The sequence below is a fragment of the Oncorhynchus gorbuscha genome, linkage group LG16 (assembly GCF_021184085.1).
Source record: "Oncorhynchus gorbuscha isolate QuinsamMale2020 ecotype Even-year linkage group LG16, OgorEven_v1.0, whole genome shotgun sequence".
Classification (NCBI taxonomy): Eukaryota; Metazoa; Chordata; class Actinopteri; order Salmoniformes; family Salmonidae; genus Oncorhynchus; species Oncorhynchus gorbuscha.
The window spans coordinates 34584523-34605303 of record NC_060188.1 but is presented as its reverse complement, the minus strand read 5'-3'; the positions used below and the strand labels follow the sequence as shown (position 1 = coordinate 34605303).

The window sequence follows — 20781 nt, the reverse complement described above, 5'->3', positions numbered from 1 at the left end:
TAATCTTTTACCATGTCTCTAAAGAGTTGTGTTTGAATTGATCCACTTATTCCATTAATCCACTTATTCCATTAACCTATTTGTTATACTGCATGCAACCAGGTCAGGAAAGTGCAGCCTTTGTTTCCCACTGAGACCTGACTGGCTGGTCGATTATTGTTAAGAAATGTGAGCGGACTTTGATCATTTCCTGGTCAGAGAGAATGAGGAAGTGAAACAAGTAAATACATAAATTCTGTGTGTGTGTATGTGTTTAGGAAGCCGTTATTTTCCAGTGGTATAAACAAATGGAGGCTGGTCTTGAGAACACTTAAAACTATACAAGTATTTATTTAAATCATCTTTTGTATTGATAAACATATCATTTGTATAGCCTGTCATAAAGACCCCAAAAATCAGTTCCATTATGTAAACGTCATAATACCATGGGAAACCGTCAAGGATATAGACTTAAAGAAATCCCTTTTCCCCCAACAACATCCAAACAGCCACTGATAGATCCATTAGGGTTTGGGAAGGTTGCAGAGAGAGGTGAACAGTGTCAATATATGACCACAATCCATTAACCAAAAGGCAGTAAGTGTAAGTGACATCTTTTTGTGTAGATGGAATGAAGTTGCCTAAAGACATTGATCAGAGATTGGTTTAGTGTTTTTCCCTCTATTGGTCAAGGTTGGGATTTGGGAAAGGTACGCTGGTCTTGCTTTTCAGGCAACTTCCTTACAGAGCTTTCCTTTTGCTCATTGGTGGAGACCAGAGTTGTGAAGGAAAATTGCGATTTAAGTGTGATTTTATTTCAGTGATAAACAACGCACGATTGGTGGTCTCTTGATAGGTAGCTCGAGTTATCAGTTAAGAACCCTGTTTGTGAATCAGTAGTGTGATTGGAGGTTTGGGCTGTCAGTCATGACTCCTGTGTCTGTGTAGGTAGTCAGTCAGGAGGGTGGGGTAGTCTGTCATGACGCCTGTGGCTCCTGCTTCAAACGCCGCCTCGATGTCCGGATCCTCATTGCAGACGAACAGGTGCACCTGAGGACAGAGAGGGCCAGGCGTCAGTTATCCCACATACTACAGATTACTATAAAATACTACAGTACTTACTATAGAATTGTATAGTAAACTTGTGTTTACTGTAGAATACTGTACTACGCACTGTAGTATCCCTCGATCATGTGTAGTACCTTTACTTTATAATGTTGTAGTATAGTATAGAATACTATAGCGAATACTACAGTATTATCCGTAAAAATAAGCACTGTAGTAAATACCACAGTAATGTCCGCAAAAACACGACACTTTTTTAAAACTATAGTAAATACAATGTTTGTAAAAAAAAAAAAAAATAAATAAATATGCCATTTAGCAGACGCTTTTATCCAAAGCGACTTACAGTCATGTGTGCATACATTCTACGTATGGGTGGTCCCGGGGATCGAACCCACTACCCTGGCGTTACAAGCGCCATGCTCTACCAACTGAGCTACAGAAGGACCACCTTATTATTTTGAAAAGGAGTCAATGCTGAGACCAAAGTCCCTTTTCCAGATGAGCCCTGTATAAGCACCACAATACACAACTAAACACATTAAACTACACGTTCATATACAGGTTATTATACACAACAATACACAAAAAGCTAAACAAAAAAAACAGACGCATTCTTCAGTAAAAATGTTCCCTAACAAACAACCGCTTGAAATACCATAGCGGCACCAATTCCTCAACATTTTAAATGTATTGTAGATCATTCCACAAGTAAGGTGCAAGGTAATTAAAGGTTGATTTACCGAACTCTCTGGATAGCAAAGGAGTCTCCTGGGTTTGATAACTTGTCATTTTAAATCTTAACAGTGATGTTAGGTAAGTCGAAAGTTTCTGGAGCAGGGCTTTGTAAACAAAAAGATCGTAATGATGTGATCTATGTGATTTCAAAGAGGTGATGAGGAACTACAGTATTGACATTTGCATATACCCGCCCCCATTCCCCTCACCCATATCCCATTTTGTGCCACCCATACAGTGCATTTAGAAAGTATTCAGGCCCCTTCTGTCGATCTGTCTCATCATATTCTCTGCTGTCACTCTGTGCTTCTTCTGCTTTAGCCAACACCCACCCGCATAGCAGTTGTTTTGTCGGAGGTAGAACTGTGTTAGAACTGTCAAATCCACAAGCAGCTCCTGGCCTTACACCTAAAGCAGACCTATGAGCGTCATTATATCTATATAGCCCACACTTCCTTGTTCTGCACTCCTAAAGCGAGTGGGAGGGGTGTGGCATTGTGACAATAATCAAGAGCAGCTGCTCACCTATTTGACAGCTCCAACATAGATACACCTCCGACACCGCCAAAACATCAGCAATGCAGCTATCGCCAGTTAACGCTTGATCTGATTGAATCTAGGCCTTAAGCTATATTTCAAATGAGTACCTATCATACGTGTTCCCCTGAATCGACACCAACCCTATTCATTTCTATTACAGGCCTCCAGACTATCATTTTTCACTGGTGCCACTTATTTTTACAGTTGGTGGCACCAGCCCATGATTTGGTCGGACTCAAATCCCGAGTATTCATCTTATAAAAGTCATTCGTAGTGCTTTCTTAAGAAGAAGAATAAACAGACTACTGATGTATTCACATCAAAGCGAAATCTGGACACCCTCAAATCAGCCGGGCTAGACAATCTGGACCCTTCCTTTCTAAAAATTATCTGCCGAAATTGTTGCAACCCCTATTACTAGCCTGTTCAACCTCTCTTTCATGTCATCTGAGATTCCCAAAGATTGGAAAGCAGCTGCGGTCCTCCCCCTCTTCAAAGGGGGGGACACTCTTGACCCAAACTGCTACAGCCCTATATCTATCCTACCCTGCCTTTCTAAGGTCTTCGAAAGCCAAGTTAACAAACAGATCACTGAACATTTCGAATCCCACCGTACCTTCTCCGCTATGCAATCTGGTTTCAGAGCTGGTCATGGGTGCACTCAGCCACACTCAAGGTTCTAAACGATATCTTAACCGCCATCAATAAGAAACAATACTGTGCAGCCGTATTCATTGACTTGGCCAAGGTTTTCGACTCTGCCAATCACCACATCCTCATGGGTAGACTCAACAGCCTTGGTTTCTCAAATGATTGCCTCGCCTGGTTCACCAACTACTTCTCCGACAGAGTTCAGTGTGTCAAATCTGAGGGCCTGTTGTCCGGGCCTCTGGCAGTCTCTATGGGGGTGCCACAGGGTTAAATTCTTGGGCCGACTCTCTTCTCTGTTATATATCAATGATGTCGCTCTTGCTGCTGGTTAGTCTCTGATCCATCTCTACGCAGACGACACCATTCTGTATACTTCTGGTGTTAACAACCCTCCAGACGAGCTTCAATGCCATACAACTCTCCTTCCGTGGCCTCCAACTGCTCTTAAATACAAGTAAAACTAAATACATGCTCTTCAACCGATCGCTGCCTGAAACTGGAAACACTTATCTCCCTCACTAGCTTAAATCACCAGCTGTCAGAGCAGCTCACAGATCACTGCACCTGTACATTGCCCATCTATAAATAGCCCAAACAACTACCTCTTCCCCTACTGTATTTATTTATTTATTTAGCTAATTTGCCCCCCATTATTTCTACTTTGCACACTCATCTACTGTCAAATCTACCATTCTAGTGTTTTAATTGCTATATGGTATTTACTTTGCCACCATGGCCTATTTATTGCCTTTACCTCCCTTATCTCACCTCATTTGCTCACATTGTATATAGACTTATTTTTCTACTGTATTATTGATTGTATGTTTTTTTATTCCATGTGTAACTCTGTGTTGTTGTATGTGTCGAACTGCTTTGCTTTATCTTGGCCAGGTCGCAGTTGTAAATGAGAACTTGTTCTCAACTAGCATACCTGGTTTAATAAAGGTGAAATAAAAATACATTTAATAAAAATACATTTAATTTAATGCATGTTTCAATATATTTTTATGTGCTAATCCAGTGAATATCATGAATTTTGGGTTAAAAATGACACTATAGTTGCTATATTTTTGAGACTCCAGAATTTACGGATTTATTTTTGTTCAATAGAGAGGAATTACATACATATTTATGTACAGTAACTAATATCCTAGGCTAATTAATGTGGGGTGCAACACTTGTAGAAGTGGAAACTAATGAAAAAGCACATTAACTAAATTTCTAACTCTAAATTTATTACGCAATGCTAGTAGCTAAGTATTCATCCAACATTAAATGTTATGTGCTAAAAAAAAATGTATATCTCCATATCTCAAAGCCATATCAAATATCTTGGATGTAAAATAGTTGCGTTTGAGCTGAATATTGAGAGTTGAGAAATAAATAATTATACCTACATTAAGCTGAGACCCCCCCCTCTCTTCGACAGGGACGAGGGGATGAAGCTAGTACGTTTAGAAATAATTTCTCTCGAGCGCATGGGGAGTGAGGTGAGTGGCTCTGCTCATTGCAGCAGCAGGCCCCAGGGAGGTAACAGGCACATTGGGAGGACAGACACTTTCATTACAGGAATTATGAGGATAATGCACTTTACTGTTTGACCAAATACTGGTTTCACATGCTGACCAGACCGGACACGTCGCGTGCGCGAGCTTTGCAAAATAAATGTAGAAATCCATGCTATTCAATTATTGCACCCACACTGCTAGCGCGCACCAACGAACATCTGTGATGCCAAGGGCTAAAATAGAACCCCTTTATATTTCTGATTCAGATCGCGCTGAGAATCCTCCCTCTCTCATCTCCTCATTGGTTTATAGAAGCAGGTACCCACGTGCCATCTCCTCATTGGTTATACCCACGTGGGTGATTGAAAGATGAACTGTTTTGCCGGTCGTCGTGGTAATACTATGGAAGTTTAGATGCCAATCACCATATAAATTCAAAGATGAAAAAGCCTGGAAGGAGGAGAATGATTAGAAACGATTCGGTTGGCCGTTTTATGTGTGGATTAATTGTGGAGAGTAGAGGACATTGTGCATTTCAGGTAACATAAAAACTCAATGTTTATATCCCAGGACAAATTAGCAAGCTAGCTAAATAGGACAAATTAGCTAGCAAGTGCAAGCTAACTAGCTAAAAATTCCCATAGATGTTTAATGCTTTTCGACCTGTCCCCAAATTAATGTCATTGGTTCAGAGTTTGTTTTGACATTTTAACCTGCGTGTCTTGATTGCGTTTGGTGTAGGGTGGAAAAATAAATTTATGCATGATAGCGCACGATGGCGCACGTGCGCAGCCGGTTTGGGTTCCGTGTCAGCCACCCAAAAAATATGAAGTGCTGAGTGAGGTGACAAATTTCAATTTTTTACATCCCATGATCTTGGCTGTCTAACTGATGACAGAGTTGGTTGTAGCAGGTCTCTTTGCTGATGTCGCGTTTGACTTTGAATGTGAGTTTGCCTCAGTCTATCAGAAAACCGGGCCGGCCCATCTTGGTAGGGGGGGGGCCGGCCATTGCCCACTGATCATCCAAAAGCCCATCATATATCAGTAGAACAGAGAAATTCCACTAAAATCGGGTTGGATTGAAACCCCTCCTATGTTTGCCTCTTTCCCTACACACTCACAGTGTCTACAGTTCTTAAAGGGCTGGATAAGGGAAAGGAGCTCTGCTGAGACTACTGAAGGCCATGACATACTGATGAGGTAGAAGTTAGCAGAAGGGGCTATTAAGTGACGGAAGTAACAAATATGATGATAAAGATGCTAACAGTAATGATGATTATGATGCTTGCTCTGTACCTGAATTCCTCTGTTGGCCAGATGTTTGAATAGACTCTTCTTCATCGTTAATCTGGAACAACATGAAACATTTTCAGGTGGTTTAATCTTTTATCAAAGCTTGTATATGGTCCGTTGCTTTTAGTAGGGAAACGGAACTGCATTGTTACTGTAGTAAATGTACCCACTTCTCTATCAGATAGATAACCATTCTGTTCTTCAGAAGACGCTCCTCAGGAATATATGTCCTGCACCAAACAGAAGGAGATTAGATACAGTTACAATTTACGACACGCGCGCACACACACAAGGTTGCCAGACAGAAAGAACAATAGAAAGCTCTCTGTCACCACACATCCGTGTGCACCTATACTCAAAGATAAACATATGACCACACACATCCATGCACAGACATAACAGATGATGCTGAAGTCAGATGATGCTGAAGTTAGATGATGGTGAAGGCAGATAGATACTGTATCAGCACATGAACTTTGGAACCAATACGCAAAAAAAACACACATGGCGCACACACACACACACACACACACACACACACACACACACACACACACACACACACACACACACACACACACACACACACACACACACACACACACACACACACACACACACACACACACACACACACACACACACACACACACCTGTTGATAATGCGGGGGAGGTAGAACTGCAAGAAGCTCTCTCCCAGCGGTACAAAGGGCAGCAGGCCGCTGTAGTAAAGAAGGAGCAGCTGTAGCCCTCGTCTCATGCTGAAACTATAGGGCATGGTGGAGTTCTACAGGGAGAGAGGGAGAGCAGAGCGAGAGGAGGAGAGAGGTGAGTGAGAGATGGAGGAATGGGGATAGAAGAGAGCAGGATGGACAGGGAAGAGAGAGAGGGTGGGTTGAGTGAGTGCAAGAATACATCTCTCTCCCTAGGACAGGAGTTAGAGACCCCTGGTTCAGTTTATTGCATCTCCCCCTAGATGACACTTACAGTTCTGCGGCACTTTTTCATAATGGTAGAGTCTACAGTCGCCCACACTGTGAGGTCCTCTCTATCATACTGTTTCACAATGTTGGACACCTGAGAGAGACAGAAGAAGGTATGGAGAGAGAGACGGAAGAGAGATGTTCGGAGACCGGTGAGGAGAGTTATTCGAGTTATTTGTTGCCTGTGACTTAGCCATTCAGCGAATCTGTGAAACCTATTGTTATTCGTACATAATTGTTTCCCTGACATGGTCAAATAAGTTACCAATCTATGCTTGAGTTTTCTTCTAATTTGGCACACGGAAACTGATTGGCCTATAGGTGGCACTGTTATAAGCGGTGTCACTTAAACCATCATATCCCCTGCCCTGTTTGACCTAAGTGTCTTTCCTCATGCTGAACAAGGACCCACAAGGCCTGTCAGGATATTTTTGTTCTTCCATCTTGGGAATTTTGGAAAACCTTCAAAAAAATGCATTGTCATGAACAACAAGTCCAAATAACGCCGAGCTAGAGGATTGGTTAATGACCAATCAAAAATCTGATTTTACGTGTCCATTTAAATCCTTTGTAAACCCACTTCACAATGGCCTATCAACTTGAAACTGCTATCATGGATGTCTCTAAGATGAACCACAATGAAATTGGCATTGATTACTCAAAAAACAAGGTAACTATTAACAACGCATTCTTTGCTCAAAATCATCTGCAATCATCTTCTCCTCATGAAAACCAGTAGCATCCCACCCTGCATCCCCCTGCTGGCTTGCTATTCGTATAACAGATAACTATTCTGATGCTTGTTCCTGGTTGGTCCCTGGATGGGAGACCAGATGCTGCTGGAAGTGGTGTTGAAGGGCCAGTAGGAGGCACCCTTTCCTCTGATCTAGGGCAGTGATTGGGGACATTCCCGTGTAGGGTGCTGTCTTTCGGATGGGACATTAAACGGGTGTCCTGACTCGGTGGTCACTAAAGATCCCATGGCACTTAGGGGTGTTAACCCCAGTGTCCTGGCTAAATTCAAAATATGGCCACCTAATCACCCCCCCCCCCCCAGCTCACAATTGGCTAATTCATCTCCTCTCCCCTGTAACTATTCCCCAGGTTGTTGATGAGAATGTTCTCAGTCAACTTACCTGGTAAAATAAGCGTTAAAAGAATGAACCTTAAGTCAGATTCAGTCCAGATTTTGTATTTAGACTCATTACATCTGTCTTTAATGGTTTTAGTTGCTGTACTCACACTCTCATATCGCTGCACTGTACCTATAAATGCATGTTCGCACATATGCTAATTATAAAAATACTTTAAAAATATTATTCTCATGAACCATGGTAATGCTTTCACTGATTGCACATTTTACTTTGAGCAATTATTTAACTAGGCAAGTCAGTTAGGAACAAATGTTTTATTTACAATGATGGCCTACCCCGGCCAAACCCGGACGCTGGGCCAATTGTGCGCTACCCTATGGGACTCCCAGTCGTGGTCGGATGTGATGCAGCCTGGTTTCGAACCAGGGACTGCAGTGACGCCTCTTGTACTGAGATGCAGTGCCTTAGTCCGCTGCGCCACTCAGGAACTTGCACATAAATATAGTTCCTACATGATATAGTGCTTGCTTTGTTATTCAACTATCTTGTCTCCTTTCTGTCATCCTGTGAACCCCTTTACATTGTTGCTCGCAGACATATTTATAAAGTATATTCTGTAAATAAAGCAGGGTCACTTTAAAACAATGTAAAGTGTAAAGCTGAAATTTGACTTAAAAAGTTGGATTTGATTAAATTCATCTTAGTCCTGTACTTTCTCCATCAGCAAGCTGTTGTCCTCTTTGATCTCGATGTTGACTGGCATCTTCGGAAACTTCCTGAACACTTCCTCCAACAGGGTGAACTTCCTGTCTGTACCGGTGCTGTAGTGGCCTGGTGTGGGAATGGAAGGAAGAAAGGGAGAGGATGGGAGGGAGAAGGGTGAGCTGGTGAGTGTCATCATAATCCACACATACACACATGGACGCATATACACACACATTGGTGCGAAAACCTCACAAGGAGCTTTTGTCTATGCCATCGACCCACTTCTGTCAGAGAAGTAGGGTGGATGAATGTGTGTATCTGTGTGTGTGTGTATTACCTCAATTAGATCGACAGCGTTATTGCGTTTTGGTACACCAGAAGTACATTAATTTCCAATGGAATTGTCTTGCAGAGGCAGTTGCAGTGTGTTCTGTATGGTGCAAGGTATGCATACAATGGTATGCTTAGGCTTGAAAGAAATAGTAGCAAAAGATGAATGTTGAACTATCAGTTGCACATATAGCCACAAAAAAAACATTGGATTACATAATGGGGAAAAAAAGACTATTGAAATTATTACGCGGCATTGATGCAATGACGAGGTTGGTCTGATCGAGACATACACTGCATCACCACAAGTATGTGGACACTCTTCAAATAAGTGGATTGGGCTATTTCTGCCACACCCGTTGCTGACAGGTGTATAAAATCAAGCACACAGCCATGCAATCTCCTTTGACAAACAGTGGCAGTAAAATGATCCGTACTGAAGTGACTTTCAATGTGGCACCGCCATAGGATGCCACCTTTCCAACAAGTCATTTCGTCACACTTCTGCCCTTTTAGAGCTGCTTTGGTCAACTGTAAGTGTCTATATTGGGAAGTGGAAACGTCTAAGAGCAACAATGGCACAGCCACCAAGTGGTAGGCCACACAAGCTCACAGAACGGGATCGCCGAGGGCTGAAGCCCGTAGCGCGTAATAATAATTTGTCCTCGGTTGCAACACTCGCTACCAAGTTTCAAACTGCTTCTGGAAGCAACATCGGTACAATAACTGTTCGTCGAATCACAATTCACCATATGGCATTCAGACAGACAAATCTGGGTTTGGCGGATGCCAGGAGAATGCTACCTGCCCCAATGCATAGTGCCAACTGTAAAGTTTGATGGAGGAGTAATAATGGCCTGTGGCTGTTTCATGGTTCAACCTAAGCCCTTTAGTTCCAGTGAAGGGAAATTTTAACGCTTCCGCAAACAATGACATTCTAGATGATTCTGTGCTTCCAACATCGTGGCAACAGTTTGGGGAAGGCCCTTTCATGTTTCAGCATAACAATGCCCCCGTGCACAAAGCGAGGTCCATAGAGAAATGTTTTTTAGAGATCGGTGTGGAAGAACCTGACTGGCCTGCATTAAGCCCTGACCTCAACCCTATTGAACACCTTTGGGATTTATTGGAATCGCCCAACTTCAGTGCCCAATCTCACTAACGCTTTTGTGGCTGATTGGAAGCAAGTCCCAGCTGCAATGTTCCAACATCTAGTGGAAAGCCTTCCCAGAGGAGTGGAGGCTGTTATAGCAGCAAAAGGGTGACTAACCCCATATTAATGCCTATGATTTTGGAATGAGATGTTTGATGACCAGGTGTCCACATAATTTTGGCCATGTAGTGTGTGTGAGTGTGTATGTGTTACAGTGGATACCTGGATACCTGCATAAAACGTGACCTCCAGTCTGTCCTTTTGCAGGGGTAACTCCTGAAAAGAAAACACAATTAGTATTGTATAATACAAAATGAATGAACTGTCTCATTACTGACCTAAGTTGTATGGAACCGCTTATAAAAGCTCATAAACACTTAAATTGTATGGAACAGATTATAAAGGGGGGCCTACATGTACACATATTATAATATATACACATTCAGGTCAGAGTAGCTAAGGTAACACAAAGAGCGTTCAAGCAACAATCAAGGGGAGTTTAACATTGTATTTATATGGTTTTAATATACATTTGACCTCTGACCTCTAGGTTTAGGGAGGAGATGGTGACATCATGGCCGGTCTGCCTCAGGAGGTTTTCATCATGTGACACGACCACATGACCATCCCGGGTCAGGTGACAGTCCAGTTCCAGCATTCCTGTACCCTGTTCCACTGCACTGAGGGTGGGGGGGGTTAAGTGCTGACACCCGCATAGCTGTTGATTAGATGGTGTCTTAGGTGGAACTGCGTTAGAGCTGGCTCCCGACATCATTATATTGTGGACACTGGCACATTAGTACAGTTCCAATACTAGAATGTGTGAGACAATCTACATATCGATTAGGTTGAAATATTTTGTTTAATGATTTTCAATATGAGTTACATTATTTCTGTACAGCCTACACTTTCTATTTCTGAACTTCTAACATGAGTGGGACGGGTGTGGCTTTGTGACAATGTCCACACGAGCAGCTGCTCAGCGATTTGAAACACCGCCAAAACATTTACATAAGTACTGTAGGGTTAGGGTTAGAGTTTGAGGTTGTGGACAGGTATCTTTTATACTGATAACAAGTTCAAACAGGTGCCATTAATACAGGTAACAAATGGAGGACAGAGGAGCCTCTTAAAGAAGAAGTTACAGGTCTGTGAGAGCCAGAAATCTTGCTTGTTTGTAGGTGACCAAATACTTATTTTCCACCATAATTTGCAAATAAATTCATTAAAAAATCCTACAATGTGATTTTCGGGATTTTTTTCCCTCATTTTGTCTGTCTTAGTTTAAGTGTACCTGTGATGAAAATTACAGGCCTCTCATCTTTTTAAGTGGGAGAACTTGCACAATTGGTGGCAGACTAAATACTTTTTGGCCCCACTGTAGGTAGGGGTAAAGTGACTATGCATAGATAATAAACAGCGAGTAGCATCAGTGTAGAAACAAAAGTTGGGTGACTGGAGTCTGACAATTTTTTGGGCCTTTCTCTGACACCACTAGTAAATAGGTCCTGGATGGCAGGAAGCTTGGCGCCAGGGATTTACTGGGCCGTACGCACTACCCTCTGTAGCATCTTTTCAGTCTCCTGAGGGGGAAAAGGTGTTGTCGTGCCCTTTTCATGATTGTCTTGGTGTGTTTGGACGATGATAGTGTGTTAATGATGTGGACACCAAGGAACTTTAAACTCTCGACCCGCTCCACTACAGCCCGTTGATGTTAATGGGGGCCTGTTCGGCCCTCCTTTCCCTGTAGTCCACGATCAGCACACATTGAGGGAGAGGTTGTTGTCCTGGCTCCACACTGCCAGGTATCTGACCTCCTCCCTATAGGCTGTCTCATCGTTGTTGGTGATCTGGCCTACCACTGTTGTGTCGTCAGCAACTTAACAGTGGTGTTGGAGTTGTGCTTGGCCACACAATCGTGGGTGAACATGGAGTACAGGAGGGGACTCATCATGACAGATGTGTTGTTGCTTACCCGTAGTCCAGGATCCAGTTGCAGAGGCAGGTGTTTAGTCCCAGCTTTGTGGGCACTATGGTGTTGAACGCTGAGCTGTAGTCGATGAACAGCATTCTCACATAGGTGTTCCTTTTGTCCAGGTGGTAAAGAGCAGTGTGGAGTGCGATTGAGATTGCGTCATCAGTGGATCTGTTGGGGGTGGTATGCGAATTGAAGTGGGTCTAGGTTTTCCGGGATGATGGTGTTGTGAGCCATGATCAGCCTTTTAAAGCACTTAATGGCCATCAACGTGAGTGCTACGGGGCAGTAGTATTTTAGGCAGGTTATCTTCGCTTTCTTGGGCACAGGGACTATGGTGGTCTGCTTGAAACATGTAGGTATTACAGACTTGATCAGGGTGAGTATGAAAATGTCAGTGAAGACACTTTCCAGTTGTTCCGCGCATGCTCTGAGTACATGTCCAGGTAATCAGTCAGGCCCTGCAACTTTGTGAATGTTGACCTGTTTAAAAGGTCTTGCTCACATCGACTACGGAGAGCGTGATCACATAGTTGTCCGGAACAGCTAGTGCTCTCATGCATGCTCCGGGGTTGCTTGCCTCATTGCGAGCATAAAAGGCATTTAGCTTGTCTGGTAGGCTCACGTCAATGGGCAGCTAGCGGCTGGGTTTACATTTGTAGACTGTGCAAGTTTTTAAGCCCTGCCAAATCCAAGGAGCTTCAGAGCCGGTGTAGTAGGACTCAATCTCAGTCCTGTATTGATGCTTTGGCTGTTTGATGGTTCGTCTGAGTGCATAGTGGGATTTCTTATAAGAGTCCAGATTAGTGTCCTGCTCCTTGAAAGCGGAAGCTCTAGCCTTTAGCTCAGTGCAGATGTTGCCTGTAATCCATGGCTTCTGGTGGGGATATGTACGAACGATCAGAGTGGGGGACGATGTCATAGATGCACTTATTGATGAAGCCGGTGACTGAGGTGGTATGCTCCTTAATGCCATTGGATGAATCCCAGAACATATTCCAGTCTGTGCTAACAAAACAGTCCTGTGGCGTATCATCTGTGTCATCTGACCACTTCCGTATTAAGTGAGTCAATGGTATTTCCTGCTTTAGTTTTTGCTTGTAAGCAGGAATCAGAAGGATAGTTGTATGGTCAGATTTGCCAAATGGAGGGCGAGGGAGAGCTTTGTATGAATCTCTGTGTGTGGAGTAAAGGTGCTCTAGATTTATTTTCCCTCTGGTTGCACATGTAACATGCTGGTAGAAATTAGCGCAGTTTATAGATGAGCATTTTCTTGTTTGCTTATGGCCTTATACAGCTCATTGAGAGTGGTCTTAATGCCAGCATAAGTTTGTGGTGGTAAATAGACAGCTATGAATAATAGAGATGCAAACGCTCTTTGTAGAAAGTGTGGTCTACAGCTTATCATGAGGTACTCTACCTCAGGCAAGCAATACCTCGAGACATCTTCAATATTAGACATAGCGTACCAGCTATTATTGCCAAATAGACACACCTCTCAAAGTTTTGTCCTGCCGATGCACGGAAAACCCAGCCATCTCTATATTATCAGTGTCGTCGTTCAGCCATGACTCAGTGAAACATACGATATTAGACCCACCTGTTGTATAATACACTGTAGAAGAACCTTTGGCATCGATTACAGCTGTGAGTCTTTCTGGGTAAGTCTCTAAGAGCTTTCCACATCTGGATTGTGCAACATTTGCCCATTATTCTTTTCAAAATTCTTCAAACGGTCAAATTTGTTTTAGATTTTCAAGTAGAGTTAAGTCAAAACTGTAACTCAGCCACTCAGGAACATTCACTGTCTCTTGGTAAGCAACTCAAGTGTAGATTTGGCAATGTGTTTTAGGTTATTGTCCTGCTGAAAGGTGAATTCATCTCCCAGTGTCTGGTGGAAAGTAGACTGAAACAGGTTTTGCCTTTGCTTAGTTCCGTTCTGTATATATTTTTACCCTGAAAATCTCCCCTGTCCTTAACGATTACAAGCATATCCATGACATAATGCAGCCACTGCTATACTTGAAAATATGGAGAGTGGTTCTCAATTATGTGTTGTGTTGGATTTGCCACAAACATAACAGTTAGTATTCAGGACAAAAAGTTAATTGCTTTGCCACATTTTTTGCAGTATTACTTTATTGCCTTTGTTGCAAACAGAATGCATGTTTTGGAATATTTTTTATTATGTAAAGGCTTCCTTCTTTTCACTCTGTCAATTAGGTTAGTATTGTGGAGTAACTACAATGTTGTTGATCCATCCTCAGTTTTCTCCTATTACAGACATTAAACTCTGTAACTATTTTAAAGTCACTCATGGTGAAATCCCTGAGCGGTTTCCTTCCTCTCTGGGAACTGGGTTAGGAAGGGCACCTGCATCTTTGTAGTGACTGGGTGTATTGATACACGGGGCTCTATTTTAAAAAATCTAACGCAATGGTCCATCTAAGCGTTGGCCGTAGCGTTGTAGGTTCGGGGCTGTGTCAGAAATATTTTTGATATTTTCACAACCATAATTATCGGTGCAGTTGCTGCCGTTGGCACGAAAGGGCTGGGTTTTGATGAATAAACAAGTTGTTTGTGTTTCGAGGCTTGGCCCTTCAATGGCCAATCATATCGCGCTCCATGGCTAAACATGTGGTTGCTTCAAATTGTGTATTTGCACCCTGGTCTCAGAGCATTTCATATTATTCTGTACGTATGACACGTTACATTTCATATGGTATGTATTCATTTGTGGTTGTCCATCATCCATTTCGTATGATATGTTAAGAATTGCAATTGGTATAATATGTTACGAATTTTCTAAACGTATGATATGTTGTGAATTTCAATTTGTTGTGGCTAGCATTAGCTTGGTGGCTAATGCAAACTTTACCTAGGGGTTAAGATTAGGGTTAGGGGTTAAATTAAAGGATTATGGTTAGGAGAAGAGCGAGCTAAAGGGGTTAAGGTTAGGGTTATGGGAAGGGTTAGCTAACATGCTAAGTTGTTGCAAAGTAGCTGAAACAAAAATTAAGTAGTTACAAAGTTGCTAATTAGCTAAAATGATCAAGTTGTCCGTGATGAGATTCGAGCACGCAACCTTTGAGTTGAAAGACGTTTGCGTTTTACTTGCCCCTTTCAATAATCTAAAAGTACAACCAAATTCCAAAGGACATTTTTTCACATTTTTGGTTTCAATTCAGTTTTGCTCTTCACTGAGCCCAGAACCAATAGCACAGGGCCAAACAGGTGTTGTACCTCACTTCCCTCTTTCAGAGGACAGTAGATATCAGTTATAACGTTAAATTCCCTTTCAGTCAGTACTCTCCGTACTACACAAGTATGGGGAACTAGAATCCAAACCCAAACCGGGCCCAATGGATACCAAATCAAATGTCCCATGGCAGACCGCCGAGTGATCTGGGTATTGCACACACTGCGTGCTGCCTAATGATCCTCTCCTCTCCGAGCTGTGACATCCAAGAGATAAAACTTCATAAAAGTGTGTGGTGATGCCCAACTCACCGCAGCACAAATATCCCAAACCTTCTTTAAATAACTCCCCTGCGCAGCGGGAGTTGCCACAGGACCACACCCAACAGGCGATTAATCTCCACAAACCAATGTTGCTTGGGTCAACGGGGAGCCACAAGAATCAACGACAAGCCTCCCCAGGCGCAAAATCGCCAATGTGGGCTGAATCAGCTCCACTGGGGAAAATGTGTAAAGGAGCGTCCAAGGCCACTGGTGTGCCATTGTGTCTGTTTCCAATGGAGAGCTCGGGTCCCTCGTTGAGAAAAACAGTCGACAATGCACATTTTCTTGAGATGCATAGAGATCTACGTCGGCCCTGCCAAACATTTCCCTTATCTGGGAGACTACCCAGATTTGTAGCCTCCACTGCTGAGAAATAGGGTCCCACCTGAATAAAAGATCTGCACCCAAAATGAGGATAGTGGGGAAATATGTGCACTCTGCACCACTGTCCATACCCTTCGAATCGAGTTGCCTTCGTATAGAGCACCCCACCCTTCGGGGGATGCGTCTGTCTTGAACACCTTGCGGGATACAACTCAGCCCTATGGGAGCCCCCTGACAATAGCGGAAGGTCCCACCACCGGGCCTGAACCCATTGGCCTAACAGGGACACCCGAAGCAACCGTTTAGGCTGTGAGATGCATCAAGGTGAGTGGCTAGCACTTAGCACTGGAAGGGCCGCATCAAGAGTAGCCGAAGGGGAACGACTTCCATTACAGAAGCCAACATTTGGCTAAGCAGATCTGGAACCCAGACACCCACCATGGGGATATAAAAGTGTGATCCGGAAGTGAGTCTAGCTCGTGACCCAGAAACGGAATGCGCTGAGATGGAGTCAGATGGCTCTTTTCTGGTTTCTTATGAATCCTAGAGACTGAATATGGGACAGTAGCATGAATGTGTGTAATACCAGCCAATCTGCTGTAATAGCCGGTGGCTCGTGAACATTCAGAATATACTGTATAGACTGAGGTGCTTGCTGAGGGCACGTAGGTCTCGAATGGGATGTACAGTCCCGTCCCTTTTCGGAACAAGGTAATACTATATCTTCAAGATAGGAACCACTCATTACCTGCTTCTGGAGACAGGAGGATATTTCCTCGCTCAAAACCGGCGCTGAGGACTCGGGAACAGTCGAAGTGAAGATGCTGCAGAAGTGTGGGGAAGCCACAACAAATTGTAGCTTGTACCCCGACATCCCCATTGGTATGATCCAGGGTGACACTACGTATGCACGCCATTGGTCGGTGCAGACAGCGAGCCTCCCGTGAAATGCAATCTGAATGCCATCTATTTTTCAATTTCCACCACTTTTGACAGCCAACGAGACTGTGTGGTATAATAGCATGGTTGTGTCCAACCCTGCTAATTCCCCTGACTCTGTTACTAACAACCACTTAAATGGCAAAGGGGGCTCCTGCAAGGGCTGAGGTAGTACCTCGTCTGGACTGTAAACCAAACGTTGGGGCACTGTTGTCAAAGTAATGTTTTTGTGGAGGGGCGCACTGGTCGCTCACACCCGTGCCAAGGACCATCGATCTGGGTGTTACCTGAGCCAAGTGCTCAGGGGCTGTTTCCTCACCGGAGGTGCTTGGGGAAATCTACTACATTTCACACGCCAGAAGTTATGCATCCTAGCTGACTTAAGGCAATACGTTTTTTAGTCTAAGCTAGCTAGCCTCTTTGACTGCAGCATGATTCGTTTAGAATAGCCAAGTGACTTAACTCTACATATACCAATCAAGAGAACAACCCAAGCAACTCCACCATGGGACGTCAGGAATAACTAGTAATAGCTAGCTCGCGGCGGCGAGTTAGCCAATGTGGCTAGCACGCTATGCAGCGCATGTTTAGCTAGCCCGGTCTCGAAAGTCTACTTAGGACCGGATCACCAGGGTGGGACCAGACCCTTCATCAAAAAAGATTCTGGGAAGAGGGGCAAGCAGTGTTTGACCAAGGCAGACACAGGCGGCGGCGGCGGCGGGCGGGGGGGGGGGGGCGGGGCAGGGGGGCGGGGCAGGGGGGGGGGTACCCACCGAACTTGGCCGCCCTCTCTTTGAGTAGCCTTCAGTAACCGGCGACAAGAGCTCATAGGAGCCGGGTTGGGTGCAGGCAGCTACCACATACACCACACCCAGTCAGACAAGACATTTGCTCCAACCAAAGACCATCTCCGCGTCCCGCAACTCAGACTCAGCGGAGGTACAGGCAACCGGGAGAGGAAGTCACTATCGGAAACACCAAGGCCCCTCAAGAACGCTACACGATTGTCAAGAGAACCCGCGGTTTGGACTAGTTGAACAGTGCCAACTGGGGGCAAGACACAGTTAGTGAAACCGGCCCCTAGGCCCACACACAAACTGATTTGAGTGATGGCACCCAGAGAATGTACAGAGCTGAGACATACAAGACAACAAACGTTAATGTATTTTTATTAATTTGGGCATGATTCCGACTGTTTGTTAGCCTTCATCGTGTTAGCCATCTTGCTCATTGCTACAGCCAGGCCAATCAATCCATAGAATGTCGAATGGAATGGTATCAAACACATTAAAAACGTGGTTTCCATGTGGTTGATACCACTCCATTCAAGCCATTATTATGAGCCATCCTCCCCTCAGCAGCTTCCAATGAGTGAATGTTCCTGAGTGGTCTACTTACGGTTTTGACTTAAATCTGCTTGAAAATCTATGGCGAGACATGAAAATGGCTGTCTGTCTAGCAATGATCAACAACCAAATTGACAGAGCTTGAAGTATTTAAAAAAAAGAATAATGGTCAAATATTTCACAATCCAGGTGTGCAGAGCTCTTAGAGATTTACCCCAAAAGAATCACATCTTTAATAGCTGTCAAAGGTGTTTAACATGCATTGACTCGTTTAATAAAAAATACAAATAAATGCATTTTGTGTATATCGTTAAACAACATTAAATCCATTTTAATACCACTTTGTAAAACAATCCATGTGAAGAAATCAAATGGGAGGGGGGGGTGAATACTTATGATAAGCACTGTAACTGATCTGAAGTCAAGTTTGGTTAGGGTTGGTCACTTACTGTGTGAAGGCCTCCATGGTGCTCTCTATCCTCTCGCCACTTCCTGTCATCACAGATCAGAAGACAAGCAGAGAATATCAGTGTCCTATCCAGCTCCAAGACTCTCGCTCTATAAGCCTGCTTTTCTATGATCCCCACAGACTTGAAATGTGGATAGCTCAAATCAGAAAAACGTATTCATCAAGATACAGTGTGACTCTGGGTCATATCAATAAAGTCACTCAGCCCTCCTGCTTGCAGCTACACCACATGCTCCAAACATTCAACTTTCACTAGTCCAGCCCATTCACATCAACGGTTACAGAGGAAAGGTGAATAAGCAAGGTGACTACTACATCCGTCCACTGTTCCTTCCTTACCTCCTCTGTGTGAGATGTGGGTGCAGTGGAAGGCAGCCCGTTTCTTCTTGTGGAGGATCTGAGGGTTCTTCAACAGGTAGAGCGACGTCAGGGTGTAGCCCCCTAGGGCCGGAAGGATAAAGTACAGGGAACTGGCCATAATCAATTATCCTCCAAAAACAGTCCTCAAAAGTGTCCGAAGGCAATTAGGCACAGTATCAAAAGGCAGAGGTCCTTGGATCCTCCTAGACACTCTAACAATAAATTGTGTCAGGAGTGCTGATGGGAAAAAAAACCTGCCAGAGTTGAGTCCCCTTGTTCTGCAAGTTGTAATAAAATACTTTGAATAGTTTTCAGCTATCCCCCACCGAGCTGCCACATAACACTGGTATCTAACAACCGATGAAGGAACCACTCAAAAAACCTCGAGTGCATCCAAAGACACTCAAAATGACCCGCTCATATTCTAAACTTCACTCGACTGTCTTTCACACAAATCTCTTCGCTCTTTCTGTCCTCCGCTTTTATTGTGCCTCTTATTCGGATCATTCGGTTTCTCTCTCCGTCAGTCCATTGGTCACCTGTCAGCCTAGAACAGAATGTTGTGACGTGGAAAAAACAGGACTTGAAAAACTGGTACAGCCAACGGAGGCAGTTGAAGGAAGTCTCAAGGTCCCGCTCCCATTGGATTCACTCGAATGCCTAGAAAAACTATTACTCATAACCTCACCTGACGCTACTCTCCTTCCCTCCATGGGTTCCGTTTGTAGTCAACCTAACCTCCTTCGCACTCTCCCTCTTTTACCGCTCGCTCCTTCTCCCTCTCACCGTGTAACTGGGGTCCACACAAAACTGTAAAATCAGTTAATGAAATACTAGTGTCAGTAGGAGCTGGCCTCTCACCTCTCTCGCTTTCCCTTCCCTGTGGCCTATATTGTTCTTCTCTCAGGCTTTACTGCCTTTTGTTACACAAACTCCCTCTTTCACCATGTGTGTGATCATGTAAATGATGGAACTATCCGGCATGAAGTGCGGCTATAAAATGCACTAAAAGCAAACCTCAAATAACATGCATTTATGGGTGGGAATATGAACGTAATGATAACAGAATGGGTGCTACCTCAAGCAACCGATGAGAGAGCTAACAGTATAGGCTGGTAAAGGGTGCGAGAGCAAGCGTTGCTACATGGCAGGTTTCGAAGCCGTCAGGCACCTTTTATTTAACAAAGGATGTGTATGTAAACTCATTATCAGACACACAACACACAGACGGTGTACTTAACAAAGGAGAGGTGTCAAATGCTATGTAAAATGCACTTTCACAAGCAGGCATGCAACTTCAGCAGAACACTGTATACCACAGCGTTGTTTACATCAATAGAAAATGCTGAAAGGTAGCAAACAAGTGACTGAACTAGATACATCAGAGAGAAGCAACAGCAAGCCTGTATGCCAGAGAAAGAATCTTTTCACTCCCAGGTATAGCATTCCTCCCTCAACTGACATGGCCACACACAATCCAAGGTCCAGTTGAAGCAGGTGCTATAAAAAAAAAAGATATAAAAGTCAGTCTGGTACCCTTTGCAACCAACCAGTAGATCAAAATACAGGTCTGTCACTCAATCCTGCATTAGCTATTAAACTCAAGTCTAGTCTTGCTTTACCTATTCCCAAACCCTTGAAGTAAAGAGGCTGAGCCCTGTGGGAGAACATTGAACCCGTGCAGAGACATGCCAAGGAGGAAAACGAGTAGGAATTGTTGTCCAACAGGACATACAACTTGGCTTGGAACAGGAGAACTGGAGGGAGATGACGCTTATAAGCATGTTGTGACACATTAAACAGCT

At 43.8% G+C, this 20781-nt stretch overlaps 1 protein-coding gene across 1 annotated transcript; it reads right to left on the bottom strand.

Annotated features, from left to right (window-relative positions):
- Positions 1-305: 305 nt before the first annotated feature.
- LOC124000786 (lysophospholipase D GDPD3-like) lies at positions 306-19870 on the bottom strand. Its single transcript, XM_046307392.1, has 10 exons — positions 18956-19870; positions 18597-18639; positions 10586-10721; positions 10272-10317; positions 8566-8684; positions 6764-6853; positions 6430-6563; positions 5947-6006; positions 5780-5831; positions 306-1029 (listed from the first exon to the last, which is right to left on the bottom strand). The coding sequence occupies exons 1-10, from the start codon at positions 19092-19094 to the stop codon at positions 901-903; spliced, it is 948 nt and encodes a 315-aa protein (XP_046163348.1). The 5' UTR covers positions 19095-19870; the 3' UTR covers positions 306-900.
- Between the last annotated feature and the right edge of the window lie 911 nt (positions 19871-20781).